The sequence below is a fragment of the Nelumbo lutea genome, chromosome 4 (assembly GCF_056320005.1).
Source record: "Nelumbo lutea isolate HS-2025 chromosome 4, American lotus-T2T, whole genome shotgun sequence".
NCBI classification, from domain to species: domain Eukaryota; kingdom Viridiplantae; phylum Streptophyta; class Magnoliopsida; order Proteales; family Nelumbonaceae; genus Nelumbo; species Nelumbo lutea.
In genome coordinates this window covers 89001847-89014996 of record NC_142687.1, presented here as the reverse complement: position 1 = coordinate 89014996, position 13150 = coordinate 89001847, and the positions used below count along the sequence as shown (strand labels likewise).

The 13150-nt window shown below is 36.1% G+C and overlaps 1 protein-coding gene across 1 annotated transcript; it reads left to right on the top strand.

Moving 5' to 3' along the window:
• Positions 1-2264: 2264 nt before the first annotated feature.
• BLOS1 (GCN5L1 family protein) lies at positions 2265-6922 on the top strand. Its single transcript, XM_088985151.1, has 3 exons — positions 2265-2683; positions 2934-3139; positions 6557-6922. The coding sequence occupies exons 1-3, from the start codon at positions 2539-2541 to the stop codon at positions 6644-6646; spliced, it is 441 nt and encodes a 146-aa protein (XP_088841277.1). The 5' UTR covers positions 2265-2538; the 3' UTR covers positions 6647-6922.
• The last annotated feature ends 6228 nt before the right edge of the window (positions 6923-13150 follow it).

Below are 13150 nucleotides of genomic sequence, written 5' to 3'. Positions count from 1 at the left end.
TTCCATTATGTATTGTAAAATTTTCTTCCTACTATGAAACTTATTTACCCACCTAGGAGATGGATAAGTTTTACCCAGTAAAGTAAGGGTAACTTTACTATGGAGCCCATTGCTTAATGCAAAAAAGAACATGGAAAAATTGGTCAATGAGTAACTTTTACCCATTGACCAATTTTTCCATGCTTATTTACCTACAAACAAACAGGGCCTTAAACACAAATCCACCACCCTTAGAAGGGAATGAATTAAAAGATATTAAAAAGAAGCTTTTCCTCTCTGAACACAGAGAGATTTTTTGAGACATTACCAAAAAAAAAAATAGATGGAACTGGAACTCCAAAGGTATTTCTTTTGAGCAAAATGATTCAACAAATCCTTCAACCCAAGCAAATTAAAAGATGTTTAATCCCAATACAATAAATGCCTGAAATTTGAAGAACACTTATGGCACTTACAGTCAAGAGAGTTGTGGCTTAATGAAGCGACAAAGCATTTGTTTGGCATCGATGTCGTTGCTCTAGAAAATAGTGACACATCAGCGCCACATCGGAAAAAAACAGTGCTCCATGAAACATCAATATTTTAGGAACCACTTTCCCACAAAAATGGTGCTCCAAGCCACTCCTTGGAAATCGAGAAGGCATGATTTGGAGCAATGTCACATTTGACGTTTTCTCATATCGAAGCTCATTGCTACCAACGAGAACATGATGTGGCAGTGACGTGGACTTCCTATAATGGGTATCAGTGCTAACTACATATATAGAGCACTGGTACCAAACATAAAGTGTTGTTGTTGCTCCAGGAAATATCATACTTGACAACAACGTTTCCAAAAAAAAAGGCATCATTTTCTCAGAAAATGGTGCTTCCAACCCACACATCAGCAACACCATTTGTTTATTAAAGGCATCGTCACAATAACCTCGTGAAGTCCCTAGCCAACTATCCCTCGAGGTAAAGGAATTTTGATTCTCAACTCATTAATCATTATTACATCCATAGCGTCCTTCTTAGTTTGGATCCATCTGCTCTTTTACAACTTGTCCTGACAAACTATTCATCTCCCTTACTAACTTGAACATCAGAGTACCTTTATAGGGAAAATCTCCTTGGGCATATGATATCATTATGTGCTTGCAAACCTTAGTGCACGATTTCATCCTTCCACCTTAGCCTCGTCTAATTGGCAGGATCTATCTGTTGTGTGTTCGACTCAACAAACCTTAGATCGAACAACATCACAAACTTTCGAAGGCCCTAACTTTGCACTATGATTTCCGATTGAGGTGATCTTTTTGTAGGTGCCTTGCCCCACTAATTTCATGAAAAAAAATCATTTTTTTTCACCTCAAATTGCAAATTTTTAATATTTTTATAAATAAAAATTTAAAACTAAATTAAATATAAAACAATACATATATTACTTAGAGAGCATAACTATATATTCTTTATTATTTATTGATAATACATACATTATCAATAAATAATAAATAATATATAATTATGTTCTCTAGGTAATATATGTATTGCACGGTCTAATCCATTCAACCTGAATTTTATAGGCCACCACAGTCACACATTCAAAACAAGTTTTCACAACAAAAACTATCCCAACATGCTATGCATGTGATCTATATCCGCACATCTCACCATGAGATTGGAACCCACCATAAAACTTTATGAGATCCACCATGTCTGCGATGTGCAGACACAAATCATATTGAAACTTAGGGAAAATCTATTATATAGACAAGATATGGAATGAAAAGAGTTTAGATCAATCAAAATCCACCCATAAATTTTGATAAATAACACCATGTTCCCTACCCCTACCATGTTTATGATTTTGGTTAATTGGTCGGTTGTTTTTTCGGATATCATATCTTTTCCATATCATACTCGAACCCTAAAAAACAAATTTTTGTTGTACTTGTGAGCAATGTTTTTGAACTGCCATTGGCCTGGACGGTCGGGCTGTTCAGCCTGGGAACCATCCAGGCAAGCGGTTCCATTTTACCCCAAACCCGATTTTGGTAAAAAACCGTTGAAAAAATCAACAAAATCGTTGACCCAAGCAATCAAACCATCAACTCGTTGACCTATTCAACGATTTTGACCATTTTTTTAATTATTTTTTAAATTTATTTGTCAGAACGGTCTGTCCGTTCGAACCCAACAATTAGACCATTGACCCGAAAACCAGTGGCCAAAGCGGTTTCGTTTTCGGGTCGTTTTTTAAAACGTTGCTTGTGAGCAGACCTGAGCCATTAGGGCATTATTGGTACAGTGGGTTGGTAGCCGATCCGAACGCGCAAGTTTAGACTACACACTAATACAACAACTTCGAGCCCGGATCGGCTCACAACGAAAAATTGTTCGCATTCCAGCATGATCTGTATTCGCATAGACACTGAGCAGATTCGAACCGTGTTCGGTTCAATTTTTGTTGTGAGTAGATCCCAATTCCACAACTCCGATCAAAGACTTCCCGCTACATCACCTGCTGCATTCTGATTTCTGGCTCGATCTCTGAAAATGTATTCCCGTCAGCCCCTGACGCGAGTGCGGAGCTCTCCAAACATCGAGAGACACAGCAAAGAAGTGGGAGGCTTAGAATCTTCGTTGCTTCAACTCGTCCACGATCATCAGCAGACCTCCCTAAGGGTCCGAGAAGAAACCGGTCTGTTTTCTTTCTTCTCAATTTTTTTTTTTATAAAATTATTTCTTCTAAAGTTTATAGGATGGAGACGAATCAAATTCAGTTCACTCTGTCTCTGGTTTAACAAATTTATCATCTCATTTTGAGTTTGTTTTCTATTATGGTTCAAATCGTCGATTCATTTCTTTTATTTTTTCTTATAATTTCGTATTGATGATTGAAACCCTAGTGAAAGGAAGCCCTAAAAAGTGAAATTTTCCCCATTTAACAGAGAAAGCAAAGAAGGCTGCCATTAAAACTGCAATTCGAGTTTCAGATGCTTTGCTGGACACGGTCAATGGTGGAGTGCAAGAATCTTTCATCAATGAAAAACGAATTGAACTCGAAATTCGATCTTTATCTGCTACGATTATGCGATATGCGAAGCAAACAGATCAGTGGCTTGCTGCTTCTCATGCCTTAAACTCTGCTGTTAAGGTTAGTCATTTGTGGTTGGCTGGCAAGTAGAGCATAAGGCCTTTTCATGGAACTTTAGGATTCGTTAATCGTTATATATTGTTTTCCTTTTTGGCTCTTCCTCTGGCATGGTCATGCCTTAATCTCTGCTGTTAAGGTCAACCAATTGGCAACGACACTGCTCCAGCAGAAGCTATCAGAGCACAAAACATACTGATACATAAACCTCGAAGATAATACATACAAATAAATTCAAAGAAAGTCCGAACAAAAACGAGGACATCAACTACAAATGTTGGCTAATTTGTAAGATCTTAAGCTTTCAAGAAAAGAAAACCGAATTTGTGCTGCGAGGACGTCAAACTACAATCTTTTCAGGGATGGAAAATCAAAACAAGAGCAAAAACCAACCGGCTTAAATAGTTTTAATCCATATCTGAAGATTAGGCAGTAATTTCCACAAATCGATACGATCCAGCACGATAGCTACTTAGAATAAAAGAACAAATGTCCAAATTTCATGAACACATTTGACAGAAAATTAGGATTGATTAGATTGTCCTTGGAAAAGCATTTTTCTTTCTTGCTTCAAAAGCAAAAGAAATATTGTTTTTCTCACCAGGTAACAACCTTCTCTCAAAGGAGCAATTAAACCATTTCTTGTTTTTGGTCAAAGTCCCAATTTGGACACAGAGGTATGGTGAGTTCACACATGATGCACACTTGAGTTTACAGTGCCGCCTTAGTGGGTTTTACATATTTTGCAATTGAGTGGATCCAGACATTGAAAAAAGGGTTTATTTCATGAAGATGTGTTTCCAAACTGATGTATATGCGGTTTTTCTTTTTGTTCTGAAACCAAATAAGATTATATGTTTTTAAAGTCACATTAATGCAATTATATACTCTAGCTTAAAGCACTTTACTCTCGCTTTTTCTTAGGAGTTCAACTGAGCACTCAAGCAAAAGCAAACTTAATGCAGCTTGAAAGAAAAAAAAAAGACAAATTTGAAGATTCTTGGGTAAACTTACTTGTTTAAGATTATTCAGGACAACTGAAAAGATGTGTCCTATGGTTTAAAGCTACAATGTGGAAAAAGTTTACACTCTCCTTGATTGAAATAGTTGCAAAGTTCTTATAGAGCTTGCATCTGTTCAGAATAGAAAAGTAATCTCTCAATGTGCTACCAAGAGGGTTTGAAGACAAACCTTGTTTAGGTTGAGGCGTTGAGCCTTGAATATAACTTGGGGATTTTAAGTCATGGCCATCCTATATATATGGTCCATTATCAAAATATCTGGACATATCTGTGGTATATTAATCCTAGGTTCATCAATAGAAATCACCTTGAAATCTTATCCTCCACTATGTCCTTCTCCTACTCCAAGTTTCCATGATTCCCAGTTTCAATGGTGTCTACCTTCTTGACCTGGGAAAGTTGTTATGATTCCAATCCAATTTATTTATAAGGAGTAAGGAGCAGATTTCCCACAGTAAGTGGGAGTTGAGAGAAAATGCGTACACAAGGAAAGCAATAATAGAATATTAAAAGGAGAAAAAAGGAAAAATTTAATGGCAATTCATGAGGTGACCCAAGTTAAGTTACCACTTGAAGGTTGAGATGTACCTGGAAAGTTCCAGTTGTAAGCCTGGGCCATAAATATAAGTATCATGCAGGGCTAAAACTCAAGTTGTGGTGGTCCTAAAACAGAACGTGGATAAACAAGAAATTGTATACAAGAACTCAATCTTCACTTGACAATCAAGAGTTTTAATGGATTGAAGTTCTGGTACCCTATTGGACTCCCAGAGGAATCATTTTCCCTAGTTAGAATATTCAGTTTTATAAGAACCATTTTCTCTAAAATGTACAATAAGTGAATACCATGTACAAGTGTGATAACTTTGACTAAATTTCTGTGTCAAAATTTCAAATTTCAATTAGATATAGGATGCTTCTTTCATTTAGGAATGTTCTTGTCTTTTCTGTGTAATTTTTATGGCATTTGACATTATGGCATGCTGTCATGTGTTACTTCATTCACTAGGATATGCTATTTTCATTCCCCACTTAGAGTACCTTTTAACCAGCATCCAACTTTTGCAAAATAAAGTACTGGTTTTTACTTATATGTCATTAATGATGATACCTGGAATCCTGAAAATGATTAGTGTGTCAATGTTGACACAATATGATAAGATACTCACACTGTGTACTACATTGATATGTGTACGGTATGTCGTCATTATTTTCAAATATTATCCTCTTAACTTCTAATCACTTATGTATTTATCCTGTTTAAAAAATTGTAAGACATATTTAACAAATCTTACAATAAGACTTTCATAATTTTCATTGAATTTGAGAGGATATAAGTGTTTGATTAGATAAATAGCTTAAAACACTGACAATAGGATCATGGGATCAGCTTATGTTTCCTAGATTTTGATAAATAAAGAGTCATATCCACATATCCCATATTAGTACAAGTATCTAGGCATCTTTGATATAAATCATATAGTTAATGTTCTTCCTCTCTTTATTCCTTCCAAGGGTTTGCTAGCTTCACTAAGCATTGAAAGAAGCTACAAGAATTGGGGGGGGGGGGAGGACTTTCTTTAGCATAGATTGATCTCATGCTTAGCAGTATGGGCTGTTATAGTTTAGATTAAAGTAGATTTAAATCTCATATTGATTATCTAATATTCAGATGAGTTCCTTGCCATATTTATACCTCCCACATTTTTTGTTGGGCATTTACTTGAAAAAACCAAACTATGGCTATGCAAGAAAATTTACCTGCTCAAATGGGAGATAGCATTAATAATCAATTCAAAGGTTATGCACAAATGGAGTTCTATGAAAACAATTGCCTGGTAGGGGGTAGATCGATCTAATTATACCAACTACAAAGAAACATTTCTAGCATCTGGCAATTGATAGTGCTTAGTTGCATACTTAATACTTTTTATCAAAACATTAGCAAGATAAATTAGGTGTGGAAAATAATTCTCCATGAGGGCCGATATGAAGTATCTTTTTGTCATGCAGGTTTCCTTTGCAGTGATTAGACCTGTTCATGGGTCGGGTAGCCCTTGATAATAGTATATATATAATAGAAATATAATAATTATGTTAATAATATATAATATATATTATATAATAGTGAAATTAATAATGAAAAAAGTATTATATATTAAATATAATAATATATGCTTAATATATTATAAAATACATGTCAAAATTGGGCTGGGGCCTTGTGATTTTCTGTTTATAAAGAGGCAGAGCCTGGCCTGGGCCGCCCGGCACGTGAACAGGTCTAGGATATATCATATATGGTTTGTACAGAAAATTAGTGTATATATATATATATATATATATATTCCAATTACTTTGAGTTCTAACATTCTTATGGAATATGGATCTGATGACACAGGAAATTGGAGACTTTGAGAACTGGATGAAAACAATGGATTATGATTGTAGAAGTATAAATAAAGCAATTCACAACATCTACCAAGCATGAACTCGATGTAATGATTTCTCAACTCTTGAAAACCAATTTGTTGAATTCCTTAGAGAATACACATCTGGAAGAAATCCACTTTAATCTGGCTGATCTTTTTCTTCTACTTATATATATATATATATATATATATATATATATATATATATTTAAAAATACAGTGTATTAATGTGGAAATTATCAACAACCCTTACCAGATACTAGTGTAACATTAGCAATGACCAATATTGCAGGGAAGTTCAATATTATCTTTCAATGCAGCTGCATATTTGATTATCTTTTCATTGTACTGGAACTTAAAATCAAACATGTCAGACATTCATTGCTACCATCAGTCTGTCAGCTTGGAGGACAGGAATAATTGTCAAAGCTTTAGAAAATGGCTTTGCTTCTTAGCTCTCTGTATGTAGAGGTGCAATACCCAATAACAAGTATGTAGGGGGTGCAATATCAATCAGCTTCCTTGCTCTAGCTTGTGATGTCCCACTTGTGGGCTGCACATGTACAAAAGCAAGTAATTTTTTTTCTCAGAGCGAGTAAAATTTCACCCCTTGTTTCTATTAGGTAGAGTAAAAAGGAGACGGAGAAGAATAAAATATTAACGATAAACGATGAGAAACAAAACCATCATTAATTGCTATGCAGTTTTTGAAAGCTAAGGTTGCATTTGGATAAGCTTAAGGATATGTGTTTTTAAGGTCCAAAATTTTAGGCTTTGTGTTTTCAAGGTTTTGCCCTTTGGGGCTGAAAAAATGTTTTGGTTTTAGATTATCAACTTAAAATAACTCTCACCAAACACTCAAAACACGTTTTTGCTCAACTTTGTTTCACATAGTCCAAAACCGAAAAGCAAAATCTTATCCAAATGGAGGCTAAAATTAATAGGAATATAGAGGACACTGTTTACCGTACGGTCAGACCGAAAAAATTGGGAATCGGTCACCTGACCGGTTCCGTTTTCCTCTAAAACCGCTTTTTCCTCCAAAACAATTGATTTTGGTCAGTAAACCGCTGAACTGGCTGGTTAACCGTTTGAACGGTTTTTTACTGTTTTTCAATTTTTTTATTTTTTTGTTGGAATGGATCAGCCATTCGGATCAAACGGTCAGACCATTTAAACCGGTAACCGGACCCCTGACCGATTCAGTCACTGGTTCGTTTTTAAAAACCATGATAGAGGACATGGGCTATCTTTATTAGGTTCAAAATTCAAATCATTGGATTGTAAATTTTAGTCTTGGAAGCTAGATGAGACTTGAAACTTGAGACACGAGACATAAGATTGATCCTGAGAATTCTTCAACCTTTTTTTTACCCCGAAGCCTAACAAGGCAAAATTCATTAATTACGTGTTCAAAATACAATCCTCCTCGATACAAGTAGGAAGGACACACAGACCAGGTCCGAACATGGTTAATAGATAAAGCAAACCTAGCTAAATAGTGTGCTTAAGAATTAACAGACTGTACAGTCTGCCATGGTTAATAGATAAAACAAAATCTACAGTCGGAAACACATTACTTTAACGCCAAGAAGGAGAGCAATTAGTCTCCAACAGCGCCTTTTATGATCATACTCCAAGCTCACTAGTGAATTTGAGAATTGTCTAGTCTGTTGACGCAACATAAACGGCTCGAATTTTGATATCTGAATTTGATTTGGCATCCGATGGATATTGAAAGTTAATATTCGGATTCCAATTCAATTAAATATTGAAACATTCTATTCGATTCAAATTCAACTAATTAATTTAGGTAATTAATAAATATATAAGAAATATTTTATTTATATAAAGTATATAAATATATAAGAATTAAATAATTGATCGAATTCAGATATTTATTGAATTGAATCAAGTCATATTCGAATTCGACCGAATAGATATTTAAATTAACTGAATTCAATTTGATTATGTCAAAATTCAAATTCGAAATTGGATTTTCGAATACTGTTGACACCCCTAGATGCAACTCTTTATAGGCAGCAGACACAATTAGTACCCCAGAAGATTTCTTCATCCAAGCTAGTAGGGGTGTCAATTGGACTAGATTCAGTCCAATCCGATATGGCCAATATAAGTCCATTATAGATGGAGTAGGTCCAATTCAATTTGTTGAACACCTTGGACCATTTTGGACCAATCCAATTCAATGTCTAGACTATCCAATCTGTTCAAATTGGTTTTAATTTAGATTGTTTCCAAACCAAACCTGGTCCATTGATACATGTTTATCAATGGACCGTATATTGGTTCAATCCAACCCAATCTAATATATAAATCCATTATGGATGGACCAGGTCAATCCAATCCAATGAATACTTTGGACCATTAAGTTTGTATTGGTCTAATTTAATATGTCTTATAGTCCGTCCAATCTATTCTAATTGATTTTGATTTGGATGGATCAAACCCAAAACCAGTCCATTGACAACCTACAGACTAGGACATGTGCTCACTCAACTATATGTCCATTGGCAATCTGATTTGCTGTATTGCTGCATACTGTACTTGGTTGAATGTAGACCTGAGTATGTGCTATCTTCCTTTGACCTGATATAAAAGGAATCATTTCTTCAGTAAACGTAAAAGAGGAGATCACATCTGTGCCCAACACGCACATCTCATCGTGCATTGGGAACATCTCCTAAAGTTGTTAGTGGGAGATGTTCCCAATACATGGTTGGAATATGTTGTGGGGCGCAAATTTGATCTCGTAAAAGAGGACCCAAGTATCCATGGGTCAGAGAGAGCATAAATGGATCAACCATTCCCTACCAATCAACAGGTTCCTCGCCAAAGATCAGCCCTACACAACAAGACTTCAACACACTACACACCGCAAATTAAGGGTGGATTCAAGTTGAGCCGAGCCGAATAGTTAGCTATTCGAGCTTAGCTCGCCAAGACAGTATGAGGCTCGAGCTTGAGCTCAATTTCAGCTGAAGACTTGAGCTCGAGTTTGGCTCAGCTCGAGCTCAACTATGAGCCAAATGCTTTATAAAAAATAAATATATATAAATTTATTTTTATTTAATATTTAAAAAATTAATAACTATAATAATTAGTTATCATTACTATATAAAAATAAAAATATTATATATAATAATAATATTATTATATAGAAGCTCAATTAGGCTCGTGAGCCTCACGAACCGAGCTTTAATAGGCTCAAGTTTGGCTCGTTTAGAAAACGAGCCTATAAATTGGACTCGAGCTTGGTTTAAACCAAGTAGAGCCGGGATTTTCATGAGCCGAGCTCGAATAGCTCGTGAAAAGCTTGGGTCGTTGCCACCCCTACCGCAAATATAGTATTTGAGTTTTTGGGTGTTGCCCCATTAAGATACTTAGCTCAAAGCACTTTGGACCAAAGATTATTTGACATAAGAAACCTCCAATAGAGCTTCATCACCAAGGCTCTATTTCTTGGTTGAAAAAATATTCTTAATCCCCAACCCACCTTTTTCTTTAGGTAAGTTCACAAGTTGCCAACTCCAAGAAGGAAATATTTGTTTCTCATTGGAGCCATCCCATCAAAAGTCCCTTCCAAGAGAAGTAATAGTAGAGCAAATATTCTTAAGGAAATGTTTAGTAGGCATATGATAAGATGAGATAGCAGCTATGTACTTTTGTTCTTCCTTGTATAATAAAGAAAGCTAGACCTCTAACCATGGATACGTCTCATGTTCATCCATACACTTCACTCCCAAGACAAAGTAACATGTTTTTTTTCTTGTGGTGGGTATTTATACTGAAAAGTTGGGTTAGAGTGAAGGATATAATTTTGACCTATGGAGAGTGGTCATGTCTACAAGTAAAATTTTCTAGCAAAGTGCCAACTGGTTGGTTGGTAAGGCCTCTTGGGTGTAGCGGAGGTTCGGGATCGAATCCTTTCTACACCAGGCTTGGGGGATGGACTACCCCATTATGTAGCCTCATGGAGTAGGAAAAAAAGTAAATTTCTCTAAATTCTACACTCTAGTGCTCATTTGGGAGGGTTTTTAGGAAATGTCTTCTTGTGACAGTTCATCCACCAACATTGCCATCAGCACGACATCCGAGTGTTGTCATATGTCTCTTGGGTGGATCATTGTATTGTATGCATTTTGTATAGGGGTATGCCAATGGCAACATTGTAAATACTAGTATGATTATTCAACATTTTGTTGTATCCTTCTGTCAAAGCCCCAAAAGCTTAGGCTACTCTTTGAGGGGAGGTAAATGGTTGAGTGGTGCTAAGATTATGTAAAGGTTAAGCATGAGGTCCCCTCGACACAAACTTGTGTGCTTGCGCTTTCAATATTTTAATGCAATACAAAGAGCGTTTTGTCTAACTTATGTGTATTTGTTGCCTTATTTTTTGCTTTGTTTACTTCGTAGGCTTACTCGACTACCATTGGGTGTTGCACAGGGCCCCAATGCATAGCCTTGTAATAGTTGGTACCAGAGCACGATTGACACTAGGAGCTACCAAGCCCACATAGTCCCTTGATATGCCCTGCAACAATGCCATCAGGATGAAGAAATGGGAGATGCAAGTTGAGATACAAGAAGGGATCTCACAAGTCTACAATAAGGGCATGCTTAAATGTATCTCTCCTAAAGAGAAAGGCATCAGATTGAAGGCTAGAAAGCCGAGAAGTCTATTAACAGGTATGCAGCCATGGATAGATGCATTATGCGTTGCAAAGCAGTGGTTGGTGAAACTTGCGATCGTGTTGATGAGTTTCACCTTAACCTTGAAACCATGGTAGTGATTGTTGAGAGATTGGAAAAGCGGTCCATTGACAACCACAATGGTCCAAGGAACCCACTAAAAGGCTTGGTGAAGTGCCTATAAACTCAGATCAAGGACTTGAAAAACAGTTCATTCACCTCATATCCTCTTCATCCTAGGTGCAGAAAATTTTCTACAACCACCAATGACAAAATTCTACATTGCTTCCCTTATTAATCACAAATTAACGGAGTTTACCACTGTTACGGGAGTCTAGAACTCCAAAACTTTTAAATTTTTAATCTCGCCTTTATTCCCTTTGCCTTGTTTTCTTTCCTTACTTCTCTTTCTCCTCAAGTCTTCAACCCGACCCTCATTGCCCAAGCCGCTGCTACCACAACCGTCGTTGGCTTTAAGAACACTAGCATTTTTCTCTCTCCCCTTCTTTATTCTTCCCTCCCTTGCTCCTTTCTCTTCCCCTTCTCCATTCTCCTTCAACTATGGCCATCACTGCCCGAATCATTACAACACTATTGTTTCTCTCAATATTCTCTTTTTCCCCTTCTTTATCATTCTCTCTCTTTCTCCTTTCTCTCTCTCTCTCTCCATTCTCCTTCACCTATCACTGTCACTGCCCTAACATTCACAAAAACAAACCATCCTCCATTGGCCTAAAGGACAAAAAATAAAAAAATGCTCTATTGATATTAAAATCTATTGTTCTTTGTGATTATATTTCAAATTCAGCAAGGGGTGAGAGTTTTATTTTTTTAGAAGAATTGTCCTTTTAGAGAAAGATGGAAAAAAATTGTCTATGATAATTTCAAACAGGAGAAAAAAGTTCATAAAATTTTGGCAAAAATAAAGGTTGTTCCAACACAAAGCCTCTTCAAATTTAGGATCAATAGAAAAAAATCAAGCCAAAATTCTAATTCGTCATATATAAACATAAAAAACCAAACAAAACAAATAAAAAACCAGAAAAGAAAACTTACTTTTTTCAAACCAAACTACTAATGAAAAAAGAAGAATAGGGAGATGGTAGACATAAAATTCTAATTTCTTTTCTTATTTTCCCTCTTGTTGTGTTGTAAGACAAGAATGATGAAAAATCTAAAATCGATAAAGGATGTGTGGTTAATCACTTAATCCTAATCAGATAATAACAGAAGCAAAGAAAAATGGATGCTTGGTTGTTAAGACTTAGAGGCAATGAGTAAAAGAAACAACGAATCCTAGCTAGACCGGTATAAAGGCATAATTAAAAAAGTTATAATTTTTCAACTCTAGACTTCCCTCCCATTAAGGGCTTTGATTCCATTAAATTGTGATAAATAAGGGGAATGACATGGGTTTTTGTCATTTGTGGTTGTAAAAAATTTTTTGCACTTAGGATGCAGAGGATGTGAGCACCCTTTTAAAGAGATTGGTAGCCAATGCCGCCAACACCACTGCAGCTCCAACACCTCCCAAGATCAAAGCCTGCGAGCCTACCCCTTATGCGGGGATCCGAGATACCCAGGAACTCAACAACTTTCTGTGGCAAATAGAACAATACTTCACCACCACCGAACTTGTTAAGGAGGCATCCAAGGTATGTACTGTTGTTATGTTTCTTATTGATGTTGCTACGTTATGGTGGCACATGAGGTGTGCCTACGTGAAGTGTTAAATCCGTGAGATGTTGCTATGTTGCACATGGGTTTGTTGAATGAGTACGTGAAGGAATTTTTCACAATGTTGCTTGAAACCACTATAGACATGTAAATTTTTAAGTCAAATAAATGGG